Source organism: Ahaetulla prasina, chromosome 12, assembly GCF_028640845.1.
Source record: "Ahaetulla prasina isolate Xishuangbanna chromosome 12, ASM2864084v1, whole genome shotgun sequence".
Lineage (NCBI taxonomy): Eukaryota > Metazoa > Chordata > Lepidosauria > Squamata > Colubridae > Ahaetulla > Ahaetulla prasina.
The window spans coordinates 28684594-28697959 of NC_080550.1; the positions used below are offsets into that span (position 1 = coordinate 28684594).

The 13366-nt window shown below is 41.0% G+C and overlaps 1 protein-coding gene across 1 annotated transcript in view; it reads right to left on the reverse strand.

Moving 5' to 3' along the window:
* Positions 1-13366, reverse strand: part of GLG1 (golgi glycoprotein 1) — a 94719-nt gene that overhangs the window by 38040 nt on the left and 43313 nt on the right. The window contains exons 4-8 of the mRNA XM_058155618.1: positions 9091-9306; positions 7713-7916; positions 6381-6452; positions 5066-5249; positions 2585-2799 (exon numbers count right to left, since the gene is read on the reverse strand). Of these exons, the coding sequence (XP_058011601.1) occupies positions 2585-2799; positions 5066-5249; positions 6381-6452; positions 7713-7916; positions 9091-9306 (891 nt within the window). The remainder of the gene's footprint in view (positions 1-2584; positions 2800-5065; positions 5250-6380; positions 6453-7712; positions 7917-9090; positions 9307-13366) is intronic.

Consider the following 13366-nt stretch of genomic DNA (forward strand, 5'->3'; position numbering starts at 1 on the left):
TATACAACCAGCAAGCTCTTGGCAGAATAAGAGTCTGTTATTGAAGAAGAGGGAGAAAGCAGTGATAAAAGATTCATGTTGCTCCCTTTTATCATTGTTAATTCCTGCAACTATGATGTATTTGGAAATATCGAATGGAAACACTGTGCCGGAAAGATATCTATGCACAGGAATAGGAGAGGTGGCAGCTACATGGACCAGAATCAAGTGAACATACCCTGAACCTAAACTACACATTCCTACTGTGTGTGTGTGTGTGTGTGTGTGTGTGTGTGTGTGTGTGTGTGTGTGTGAGAGAGAGAGAGAGAGAGAGAGAGAGAGAGAGAGAGAGAGAGAGAGAGAGAGAATGCAGACTAGCTGCTCCTGGTTTTTATGCTTGCTATAGAAAAAAAATGAAATTTAGAATGTTAGTTTGAAGATTCAATAATTGTGTAATAGAACTTGTAATGATTATAGGTAATGAAAAAAGTTGACTGTACATATAGTCCTCAATTTACAACAGTTTGTTTTGTGACCGTTTGAAGTTACAACAGCACTGAAAAAAGTGTCTTATGACCATTTTCTACACTTACGACCGTTGCAGCATCCCTGTGGTCACGTGATTTACATTCAGATGCTTGACAACTGGTTCATATTTATGACAGTTGCAGAGTCCTGGGGTCATGTGATCCCCTTCAGTGACCTTCTGACAAACAAAGTCAATGGGGAAGCCAGATTCACTTAACAACCGGGTTACTGACTTATCAACTGCATGAATCACTAATGGAAGAAAGGTCATAAAATGGGGCCAAGCTCACTTAACAAATGTCTCACTTATCAGCAGAAACTTTTGGCTCAATTGTAGTCGGAAGTTGAGGACTACTTGTAATAAGGATTTGCCTTACTGTTAGTTCACAAATTGTTTAATAGATTTTAAAGGAAAAAAATATAATTTAAAGATAAGAATGCTTCTGAATTACATACCCAAGATCTGGTATCTATCATTACATTAAAAGAACTATGGCTTGAGTCCCACCCTGAATTGATGATGTGTTTGCTTTCTGTTTATAAACTGGCCCTTTGGTGACACAATGGAAAGATCAATCACCATCACTTTGGGTAGTCTGCGTGACAGACAGATAGATAGATAGATAGATATACAGAGATAGAATGGAATAATAAAATGAGCTGGAAGGGGCTTTGGAGATCTTCTAGTTCAGCCCCCTGCTAGAGTAGGAGAACCTATACTATTTCAGGTGACTGTCCGGTCTCTTCTTCAAAACATCCACTGTTGGAGCACCCACGATTTCTGAAGGCCAGCTGTTCCACTGGTTAATTTGTCCTCACTGTTAGGAAGTATTCCCTTAATTCCAGGTTGCTTCTCTCCTTGATTAGTTTCCATCCATTCTTTCTTGTCTGGCCTTCTGGTGCTTTGGAGAATAATTTGACCTTCTTTGTGACAGCCCCTCAAATACTGGAATGCTGCTACCATGTCACCCCTAATTCTTCATTTCTCTAAACTAGCCAAATCCAAACCCGGCAGCTGTTCTTCATATGTTTTAGTCTCTAGGTCTTTGATTGTTTTAGTTGCCCTCTTAACCAGAGTTCTTTTTGTTTCCCATGTTCCTGGAATTAAAAAAGCTGAAGAAGAGGTGGATGGCGTTTCAGGAGACCCTGCAAGATTGGCAGCTCTTGGCTGCTGCTGCTTCTTCTTATGAGGATAAGACTTCCTTTCCTCTCCTGTTCTCTGCCTGTTCTCATCACCTTATCTTACTATTATAGCTCATTCATTTTCTTGAAAAACCATTCAGAGACCATAGCCCCTTTCAGTGCCAAGACTCCAACACAAGGCGAGTTTGAGGGAGGGAGGGATGGAGGGAGAAAAAAACACACACTGAGGTTAAAATGCCAAGTCAGCTTCAGTGAAAGCCACTGTGGCAACTGGAAAGGAATTAGCAACAGCATTTACTTATATACCACTTTAGTGCTTTCCAGCCCTTTCTAAGCATAGTGAATACAGTCAGCATAGTGAATCCTAACATCTGGCTCCTCATTTTACCAACCTTGGAAAGGACAGAAGGCTGAGTCAACCTTGAGCCAGTGAGATTCGAACTGCCAAACTGCAGTCAGCTAGCAGTAAGCAGAAGTTGCCTGAGGTACTGCATTCTAACCACTGTGCCACTGTGTTGAATTAGGAATTCAATGGACTTGGGTCCTTTCCTTTAAGGCAGGGGTCCCCACTCCCGGGTTGTGCTCCACTACTGAGCCACAGGTTGTTCAGAACGAGGCTGCAGAAGTGGAAGGTGAGCACGGACGTGTGTGCAGCTAGACTTGCATGAGTGGTGGGTACACGTGTCCACCACTCACTCAAATGGAGCTGCACGTGCTCACCCGCTGCTCGTGCAGAACCACCCCCTCCCCCTCCCTCCCGGCAGTCTGCAAAGTTGGGAGACCATTGCTTTATGGGGCAGAGTTCCTGCCAAACAGCCCACTGCTTTGTCCACAGAAGCCAGAAAGGATATGCCCAAGATGCTAAACTTCAGCAAGCACCAAGCGGGCATGCATCGTCAGGAAACTGTAGGTGAAGACTCTCCCCCAAGCTTACTGAATGTTGGCAGCTGTCCCCCAAGTTGCCTTTCTCTCCCCGAACCACTTTCATCAGGCAGTGCAGAGTGCGGCCCTTTCGATGCAGCCCCGAGCAATGGTGCTCAATCTCAGTGCGGCAGCCGAGGATGATTTCTGGGCTCAGAGAGAAGTCCTCCATCAGCATCCGCCTGTAGTCCAGCATTTCTCCCTGGCATTCGCTGCTTACCTGCCGGCCTAGGGCAAATCAGAGGAGATTCAGGTAAGGTGGAATAGAATCCCAGAAATACAAAAGTTTTTGTGCACCTTGGATTGTTGGAATGGCACATTGGAAGAATTGCTGTGGCTGACTCATGTATTACACAGACACTCTTGTTACAATAACAAAAATTGGTAAAGGATTTTCCACTTGGAAATTTTATGTTTACTTCAGCATCAGAAAGCTGGGGAAAAAAAACAGAAATAAAAAAAGAATGATTCCACCGAGTGAAAAGGATGGAGCTGAAGCAAGCACCAACCCAGTTAGTGGCAGTTTTAGTGTTTTCTGGCTTAAGACTTTTCCTAATAGAGCTTTGCTTTAAATCACTCACATACATATTCGAACACGTTTTGTTTTGAGTCTGCAACCTCTTTTATTGAACGCTCTAAGCCAACTTCTACTGTCTTTGTTGGGAAAAGTGCATGGAATTTTAGATTTGCTTACTGGACAGACTTCCTGCAACTGGCAATGACTCCATCCTGCATTTTAGCATAGATGTATTATGGTCAATTCCTCTTTACAGAAATTCTTTGATTCGTTGATATCTGCAGCTTATCTTGCACGGCTGCTCATGCCAAGTGACACTATAACATCTCAGGTGGGTTAAAAGTCAGGGCTTTAACTTGCCCTTCCAAAACGCAAAATTTCTTTTGGCCCAGGCAACTGTCATGGATTCATTTGTGCACATGGAATTGTTGTCGTGCTGCATCACTTACATCTGTATAAGCTTCATCTCACAGAAATACAGCCTGACATTCTGCTGTAGAATTTGCTGGTATTATCCAGAATCAATTGCTCACTCAGCCATTGAGAGCTGCAAAGCAGCCCCAAGCCATGACACTCCCACTAGCATGCTTCACAGTTGAGGCTCTTTTATTGAAATGCAACGTTTCATTTCCTCCAAAAACAGCGTTTCTTATTAACGCTCAAAAGTCCTGCTTTGTCAATCTCAGCTACCGACACAATATTGTTCCAACTGCCTGCTGGGTCATTCAGGGGGTCTTTGGCAAACCTGAGACAGACAGAAATGCAGTTTCAGAAAAGTAGTGATTTTATTCTTAATGTCTTCTGATGCAGACTGTTATTCAGTGTTGTCCTGTTGGTAGACTCATGAACCCTGAGATAAGGTAACAGAAGAGCCAGGAGATCCTTATCATTACCTCAGGGGTCTTTGGGCCCTTGATCTTCGATGATCTGTTCTCAGAAGAACAAGGTGCTGCTCTATTTGTGCACCATCTGCCTGACTGGAATCCAACATCTCTGGAAATTGCTTTGTAACCCTCTCCAGCCTCATGAACATCATCAGTCCATGTTCCAAGGACCACGGAGCTCTCTTTTAACTGTGACATGACTTATTGCCACTATTTTCTCCTATGAAGAGAAGGTCCAAGAGGGCAAACAATTTGTGTCTTTTTTTGAAGAGACGGAGCTGCTCAAACGTGCCCCGAATCTCACAAGCGTCTTCTGATGGATGACTTTGCCTACACTTCCCACCAAAGACAGTGAATATTGGCTCAAAGTGTTCAATAAAGCTACCTCTTTAGTCAGTTTCTCTTTATCTATTAATAGTCTTTAGATCAAGCTTGGAATGTTTTGAAGATCAAAATTCTGCAGGATTATGGATGGATCTAAAGAATCGTTGTGTGGACTTCAATTCCCACAATTCTGGGAGTTGACGTCCACACCTCTAAAAGTTGTCAAGTTTGAAAATGCTGTACTAAAGGTTTCCCACTCCACGGTTTTGGGGGAGAGGGGTGTCAGTTCTCTGTGGCTTCCTCTCCTTCAGAGATTCCAGAGGCTGACATGATTTTTCAAGAACTCATGCTAAAAAATTCTGAAGTCTTTTTTTACATTTCAACTCCTACACTTGTTTAAAAATATATTATTTATTATTTATTTATTATTTAAATTTTTATACCGCCCTTCTCCCGAAGGACTCAGGGCGGTTCACAGCCTGATAAAAAATACAAAATAATACAATATAAATACGATTAAAATATAATTAAAAAACTTATTAAATTGGCCACGATTAAAATTTAGAATAAAAACCCATTAAAAACCCATAAGTTTAAAAACTAACCCAGTCCAGCGCGGATGAATAGGTGACATTATCATTTAATGTTTGTTTTTCCCCTATGCTATCTAAGGATTTTGCATGCATCCCATTGTCAAGTGTAGCACCCACAGATTTCTTTCTGTTCTGTCCACAATCTAGGGTTTGACAGCAAAAAGGATAAACTCTACCTCTGTGCACAGCAGATTCGAGACACATGAGCAGGTAAGAGAGACGGGCTTCCCGGGTACGAGGCAGATTCTCAACATTGCAACGGTACTTCTTCAGATCGCTTTTGCAGGATTTTGCCAAGGAGTAGCTGACTTTGTAATCCTGGGCAATCAACTTTTGCCGAGTTGTCAATGCATCCCGACACTGAAGAGGGCAAGCAAGAATTCAAGTCAACTGACCATTCATCTTTGATTTATATTGATTTATGACATAATTAACATTTTATACCAATTAAAAATGAAAATGCATCTGAATTAGAAGATTACAAAATGTTCCCTGGTTACAAAGTGCTCCATTTTTCTATATCACATCATTCCAATTCTTTTGGGAATGGTCCAACGTTTTTTCTGGTTATAAATCTTCTGGAGCAGGAAATGGCCCTGAGAAACGATGAACTCCTGTTCCAAAAGATTTATATGTAGACTAACCCTGGAAGGGCTGAGTCAGTATGTATCTGGAAGGAAAGCAGAACATTTTCTTATTCCCGAGAACTGACAAACTTAATATCAATACAGCACCACTTTTGTCATTTTGAAATTATCTTGACTTTCACTAGACCAACAACAGAAGTATTCCAACAGACTAGCACAGGGTGCCCTTTCAGCTTGCTCTGTCCAACAAATTGACTTGATGACATTTTTGCCCAAAACCGGTGTTTGCTTCCAGTTTCAGGCAAAACCAGGCACATAGCCAATGGCTTAATTTAGCAACTGCCAAGTTCACTTAATAATTGCCACATTTGCTTAATGATTGCTGCAAAAAGTACACTGAAAAAAATGTACTACTGTAATTTCCAAGCTTCATGATGATTGTAGGTTGAGGACTATTGTGCTAAGTTCTTGTGCAATTCAGAGCAACTTTCCCCCGGGCCACAGAACACGGACAGAAATGCTTTAATACTAACACCTAAATCTCCTCCCCTTTCCACTGTCTTTCCACCCAGCTAATATGATCTCCATAGACCTGCCTGAGTGGCCTCAAAAGAAACTGGGAACTTTGTGGTTCACACTATTTTAGGAATCCAGCCGTGGTCTCAAAGTTTGCATGGACTACCTTCTCTCTTGAAGCCTAAGGAGATTTAGTTGAGCACAGTGTGTTTGTGAATCAACAACTGCAGCGTGTGAACTCATGACTCTAGTTAGTCAGCCGGCTTGCCCTCTCTTGGGTGCATAGAGTAGAGAAAGCCAAGAGGTGACTGAGAAGCCAATCCTTGGGTGAAGGAGGGGGCAGCAACTAAAAGGCTGAATTCAGCATTTTCTCTTGGAGGACACTCACCTTTTCACTCATAGCATCTTCAAACTTGTGGTTAAATAGACACTTGTATACCCTGCCTTCGCCTGCTTGAGTCTGTGAAATAAAGCAACAATTCTTTTAGTAGGTTTCGCCAATATATTTATAATTAAAAATGTATTTATACTGTATTATAGTCACTTCCAAAGATCTGATACATGTTTATTCACCATACACTGTTCCAATAAATTCTTGAAGACAGACTGAAACACAATTATTGTCAAAGCCAAGTCAAATGGAGCTTCAGCTACACACCATTTTACTAATGTATTTTTATTCACTGCACCTCCCTGACTGCTTTTTAATTATAATGCTGTACTCTCTAGTTTACAAGTCTGTTGTTATTTACAAGGTAGCAACCTCAGTTAAGTGGAATCAATGTTGAATCAAGTTTGTTATTTTGTAGTAAAAAGTAATCTCTTTAAATCAAGCTTGACTTTTTGTTGCCTTCATGGCTCTGTCCAATAGTTTCCTTGGCAACAATACAGGCCATATTATGGGCTTTTTCCTCTTCTTTCTTTTCTGTTCATCACCAGGCTGGAGGAATCCCATCCCAAAACAGGCCATGCCGAACCACATAACCATGGTTTAGTGGGATAATTAATATTCACCAAAAACCCAGCCACAAGCAGACCAATGCTAGTCCACAAAGTAAGGGCCAAAGAGTCCACGAGGCACTTGAAAGTTTCCCACATGAGATAAACCCACCAGACAAAATTAAATCCACAACACAAGAGGGTTCACAAGACAAAAAAGGTCCAGAGTTCACAAGGCACGATCCAAGTCAAGGTCTCCATCCAAAGCAAGGCAGGAATCACAACCACCAGAAAACACACCGCTAGGAAACAAACACGTCATTCCCATCATTGCCTCCATCTATCTGCTGTGTTAAAAAGCCAGCTTCTGCTGCAGCCCATCCAGCAAGGCGAGGCTGCCTCCTTGCAAGCAATCTGGCTGACCTTCTCTGCTCCTGCCTGTTCTCTGCCCTACCTGTTCTTGGATCAGGTGCAGAAGGCACTTCCTCTTCTTCATCCCTGACTGGCTGCAGCTGCATGCTTTCCCCACCTGAAGCTGCCCTGCAGCAGCTGGGCTTTAGCCAAATCCCTCTCAGACAGCTGTTCGGAGCCACTGACCAACTCCCCTCTTGAAGTGCCAGGAACTGGTTCATCCTCCCACAAGCTGACATCTGGAGAGGTATCTGGGGAAGCCTCCAGAGATTTGGGGGGGGGGGGGAGTCAGGAAGTCATCAAGCCAGCCAGATTTCCTGAAGGGGGACATTTTGGCTAAAGAGGAGGAGAAAGCTAAGCAGAAACTTACAGTTTCACAAAAGTGTTCCCGATCATCTCGGCAAGCAAAATAGAGATGCCGGTCCAGGTGGAAATCATCCGATGACAGCTCCGCCACTCGGAGAATCGCCTTCATGCATGACTCCGAGACTTTGATACGATGCTCGTTATCCTCTGCCACTTTTACCAGCCCTTTCTCCAGGCAGGCTACCACTTCCCCTTGAGAATGGGCATCCTGCATGCAAAGAATGAAGTCATTCAACAGCAAAAAAAAAAATTTGGTTCAATTTACAGGCGGTCCTTGACTTATGGCGATTCATTTAACCACCTTTCAAAGTTACGACAGCACTGAAAAGAAGTGAATTACAACTATCGCAGGATCCTCATGGTCAGATGATCAAACTTTGGGTGCTTGGCAACTGGCGTTTATGACTGCTGCGGCATCCTGGGATCATGTGATCATCATTTATAACCTTCCCTGAGGGCTTCTGACAAGCAAAATCAATGTGGGGAGCTAGGTTCACTTAATGACTATATGATTCATTGAATGACTACAGTGATTTGCTTAACAACATATGGTGGCAAAAAATATCATAAAATTGGGGGCAACTCACTTAATGACCATATCGTTAGCAATGGAAATACTTATCCCTACTGTTGTCATAAGTTGAGAACTACCTGTTTTGAAAATAAAACCAAACCACCCCAATCCCAATGGTGACTTCAATCTAAGGGCATTCTCAGCCAATCAAAGGCTAACTAACTCTTGACAAAAACATGTCCAGATAATAACACAAATTCCATATAAAATAAGAAATCTAGCCATGATCTTCCAAAGGTGCATTTTCAGGAGGCAACTAGACTTTTTGTTTTGTTTTTCTTTGAAGATGTTTCGCTTCTTATCTAAAGTTCTTCAGCTCTGACTGGATGGTGAGGAATGGAAGGATTTATATTCCTTGCAGACAGCTAGTCATCCTTTTAGAAGGTCGTTGAAGCCCTTGGAGGTTTATCTGTGTCCTCAGGGTCACCTGAGTGGTGCTCCTGGTTCCTGTAGTCTGAAATTTTTTCTCCGGAAATCCATTCATACTCCCACACCGTTCGAAGGGTGTTCATCCCAAATTGGATAGCTAAATCCTTCCATTTTCCACCATCCAGTCAGAGCTGAAGAAGCTTCTTGGATGAGAAGTGAAACATCTTCAAAAGAAAATACAAGAAAGTCCAGTTGCCTCCTGAAAAAGCACCTTTGGGAAAATCATGACTTGGAGGACTGAGAATCTCTACAGACTTTTAGCCATGATCTTCCAACTGGTTTCTTCAAAGCAGGTTAGAGAACTTTCTTTTTTAGAGAAATGATGCTCCTCCCCAAAATTAATAGATATAGAATCAAAATAGATTTTCAAATAGATTACCTTTTCTCCTGGTCGAATACTGCCACACTTCAGGAGGTTAATATCAGACCTGCAGTGATCCATAAATCCACAGATCAGGCGGTAATCGCTGAAAATTATGGCTGTCATTTTGGTGATGTACTGGTGACACTGGTATTCAGTGATGTTTCCTCTGTGCTCCACCAAGCAGGATACCAAATACCCTTTTCCAACTGGTTCATCAGCACACTCTTTGATCTGTTCAGAAAGATCAATGATAAAATGAACAGATACCTTGCCTGAATCTTGTGGAGAATTTAGTTTACCAAGTTCCAATCCATTAGTTTTCAGTGCAGAGTAAAAACCCAGACTCCAATTTTCAGAGAAAAGGGCTAGAACGGATATTAAGGCTTCAGCAGTCATGGATTCCCTACAAATATTCAGGGAATGAAATGTTAACACTTCAATCTGGTTGCTCACTCTGAGAAGCCAAGATGAAACTCCAGAATTAGGATGTCCAACCTTGGCAACTTTAAGACTTGTGGACCTCAACTCCCAGAATTCCCCAGCCAGAGATGCTGGCTGGGGAATTCTGGGAGCTGAGGTCCACAAGTCTTAAAGTTCTCAGGTAGGACATCTTTGCTCTAGAGTGAGCAACCTCCACAGAGAAGGTTTTGGAGAGAGTGGTGGCTTTTATCATTATTATCCATGAACTAAATCCAAGGGAAAGTATCATAGTTCTCCTCCAAGGCAGGAAAATAAGCACCAGAGCAGACCAGGAACCTTTAAACCATTCAACCAAATCTAGAGACTCAAAACAATTGCCTTGATGAATAAAGTCAGGAGCAAATTCCCAAGGGTACAGCTGAACAAGCCCAAGAGTAAATGGGAGTGACTAGTAGAACCACAGAAGGATTGTCTAACTCACTTAACTACAAATGGATTACCTAGTCCTAATGAATATTTAGAAACAGGTGTTAATTGTGGAATCACACCCTTAAAACAACTGTAATGACCCATCACAATTGTCTGCAATTGGAACACTTGTTTAAACAATGATAATTTTAATTCTCATCAAATAGATCTAACAAAATCATTACATTCAATCGCTCTTTTTATGCTACTATTTTAAAAGAAATATTTCTAATTACACAGAACTGGGTTTACACAAAGGCAAGAAACCTGATCTGCAATAGCCTTCTCATTGCTCTATAAAGGAAACCTATTATATCAGGGGGTCCCCAACTCCCAGCCTGCGGACAGCCAAGAACCAGGCCGTGCAAGCAAACGAAGCCCCATCTGCCGATGTGCAGGACCCAGGTGAAACCACATCCCTCCCTCCCACAACCGTTCATCATAGAATCGGTCCCTGGCACCGAAAATCTTGGGACACAGCTGCTGCATTATATAGTGAAGAGGCAGTGGCCCTTCTTAAAACTATCCTCTTTAAATTCAGATTTTATCCGATTGCACCAAGAAAAAAGAATGATCTATTTTGTACTCATGCCTTAGTTGCAAAGCTACCCACAGAAGTGAACGTATACTTGGAAAAGAACAGATTTTTTCAAAAATGAGTAGTTCCAAAAGAAATTCAGGGGCCAACTCAGATGGACTGCTGGGATTGCAGAAACTTCAATTAGGTGGTGTCATGTATTGAATGTCTGGAGTATTTTATAACTGCAAGAGACACAAAAAGAACAAGCTATTTTCCCATCTTCCTACTAGACAATACAGAATAGGTTCCCTGAAGGAAGAAATGTTCAGAGGGGGGAAAAAAACCCACCTATTGTATTGAAAGCTGAACACCAAGTTCTCTCTTACAATTCCTCTTTAATAAAAACTACCTGTTTGACTATCCTTGCAGCGGGGAAATTAATCAAATAAAACTATTGTGTGCAGTTGGTGTTGCTAAACCAAGTGCATTTTTTTTAACCATTGTATTTTATCTTTGCAATAGTTTGTGATTTCTGTTTTTTCCTTATTACATATGCTGCCTGGTTTATTAGCATTACAAAATGTATTATGCTTAGCATATTGTAAGTTAGTTGCCACCTGGTTAGCCATCAACATATTAAACTGTCCTCATAATGTGTTTAAAGTTTCTTTTACTTTCTTATCTCCTGGGTTGGAAACAAGTAATTGCTCTTTTTTTAATTTCCTCTTCTAATTCCATTCGTTTCTTCTGCTGTCTAATTCTATATCTATTATTCCTATATATTAAAACTCCCCTCATATATGCTTTGCTTGCATCCCAAACCATTTCCATAATAGAATAGAACAGAACAGAACAGAATCCCCATTGGCCAAGTGTGATTGGACACACAAGGAATTTGTCTTGGTGCATATGCTCTCAGTGTACATAAAAGAAAAGATACGTTCATCAAGGTACAACATTTACAACACAATTGATGGTCAATATATCAATATAAATCATAAGGATTGCCAGCAACAAGTTATAGTCATACAGTCATAAGTGGAAAGAGATTGGTGATGGGAACTATGGGAAGATTAATAGTAGTGCAGATTCAGTAAATAGTTTGATAGTGTTGATGGAATTATTTGTTTAGCAGAGTGATGGCCTTTGGGAAAAAACTGTTCTTGTGTCTAGTTGTTCTGGTGTGCAGTGCTCTATAGCGTCGTTTTGAGGGTAGGAGTTGAAACAGTTTATGTCCAGGATGCGAGGGATCTGTAAATATTTTCACGGCCCTCTTCTTGATTCGTGCAGTATACAGGTCCTCAATGGAAGGCAGGTTGGTAGCAATTATTTTTTCTGCAGTTCTAATTATCCTCTGAAGTCTGTGTTTTTCTTGTTGGGTTGCAGAACCAAACCAGACAGTTATAGAGGTGCAAATGACAGACTCAATAATTCCTCTGTAGAATTGGATCAGCAGCTCCTTGGGCAGTTTGAGCTTACTGAGTTGGCGCAGAAAGAACATTCTTTGTTGTCCTTTTTTAATGATGTTTTTGATGTTAGCTGTCCATTTGAGATCTTGCGATATGATAGAACCTAGAAATTTGAAGGTTTCTACTGTTGATACTGTGTTGTCAAGTATTGTGAGAGGTGGAAGTATGGAAGGGTTTCTCCTAAAGTCTACCACCATTTCTACGGTTTTGAGTGTGTTCAGTTCCAGATTGTTTTGGTTGCACCACAAGGCTAGTCGTTCGACCTCTCGTCTATATGCGGATTCGTCATTGTCTTGAATGAGACCAATCACTGTTGTGTCATCTGCGAACTTCAGTAGCTTAACAGATGGATCATTGGAGATGCAGTCATTGGTATACAGAGAGAAGAGAAGTGGGGAGAGCACACAGCCTTGGGGGGCCCCTGTGCTAATTGTACAGGTATTTGATGTGATCTTGCTTAGCTTCACCTGCTGCTTCCTGTTTGTTAGGAAGCTTGTGATCCACTTACAAGTCTGTTCCAGTACCTGTAGCTGGTTTAGCTTAGTTAGAAGAATGTCTGGAATGATGGTATTGAAAGTGTACCCCTATGTGTACCCCTATGCATATTCATAATAAAAAAATCCTTCATTTGTTTTTTACATTCTTTAACATTATCCTCATATCTAAACAAATTGTCATTCAGCCTCCACGATCTCCTAACGCCCTTTCCCTGATCAAATTCTATCCATACCAGACTATGGTCAGACAAAATTCTTGAGCATATCTTCATCTTCTTCACCTTAGAAAGAAAATCATTAGTAATTAATATAAAATCAATCCTAGAAAAAGATTGGTGTCTATCGGACAAAAAGGTAAAATCCTTTTCTTCAGCATTCCGTTCTCGCCAAATGTCTCTCAACTCCAAATCTTCCATCATATCAAAAAAAGCTTTAAGAAATTTCGCTCGGCTTGAAATTTTTTGGAATAAACCTTTTTTATCTTTACAGGTATCCAATACTCCATTCCAATCTCCCATTAATATAGATGATTTATAATCCCACTGCGTTATTTTATTGTGCAATAATTTGAAATTTTTTTCTTGTTGTTGATTAGTATTGAGTATTTTCTTCCCTTCCATTAAAAGCTCAACTGCAATATATCTTCCTTGCGGATCTGCCTCTATTAATTTAGCTATTAATTCCTTCTTTAAATATATAACTATATCATTCTTCTTTTCTGGCGCCGATGCAACAAAATGAGTACCAAGTCTTGAATTTATCAAATATTTCTGATCAGATGTTCTAATATGTGTTTCCTGCAGGCAAATTACATCATTTTTAAATTGTCTCAAATAATGAAATATCTTCCTTCTTTTCTGTGGTGAATTTAAACCATTAACATTCCAGGTTAAAAATTTAGTTGCCATTCTTGGCTC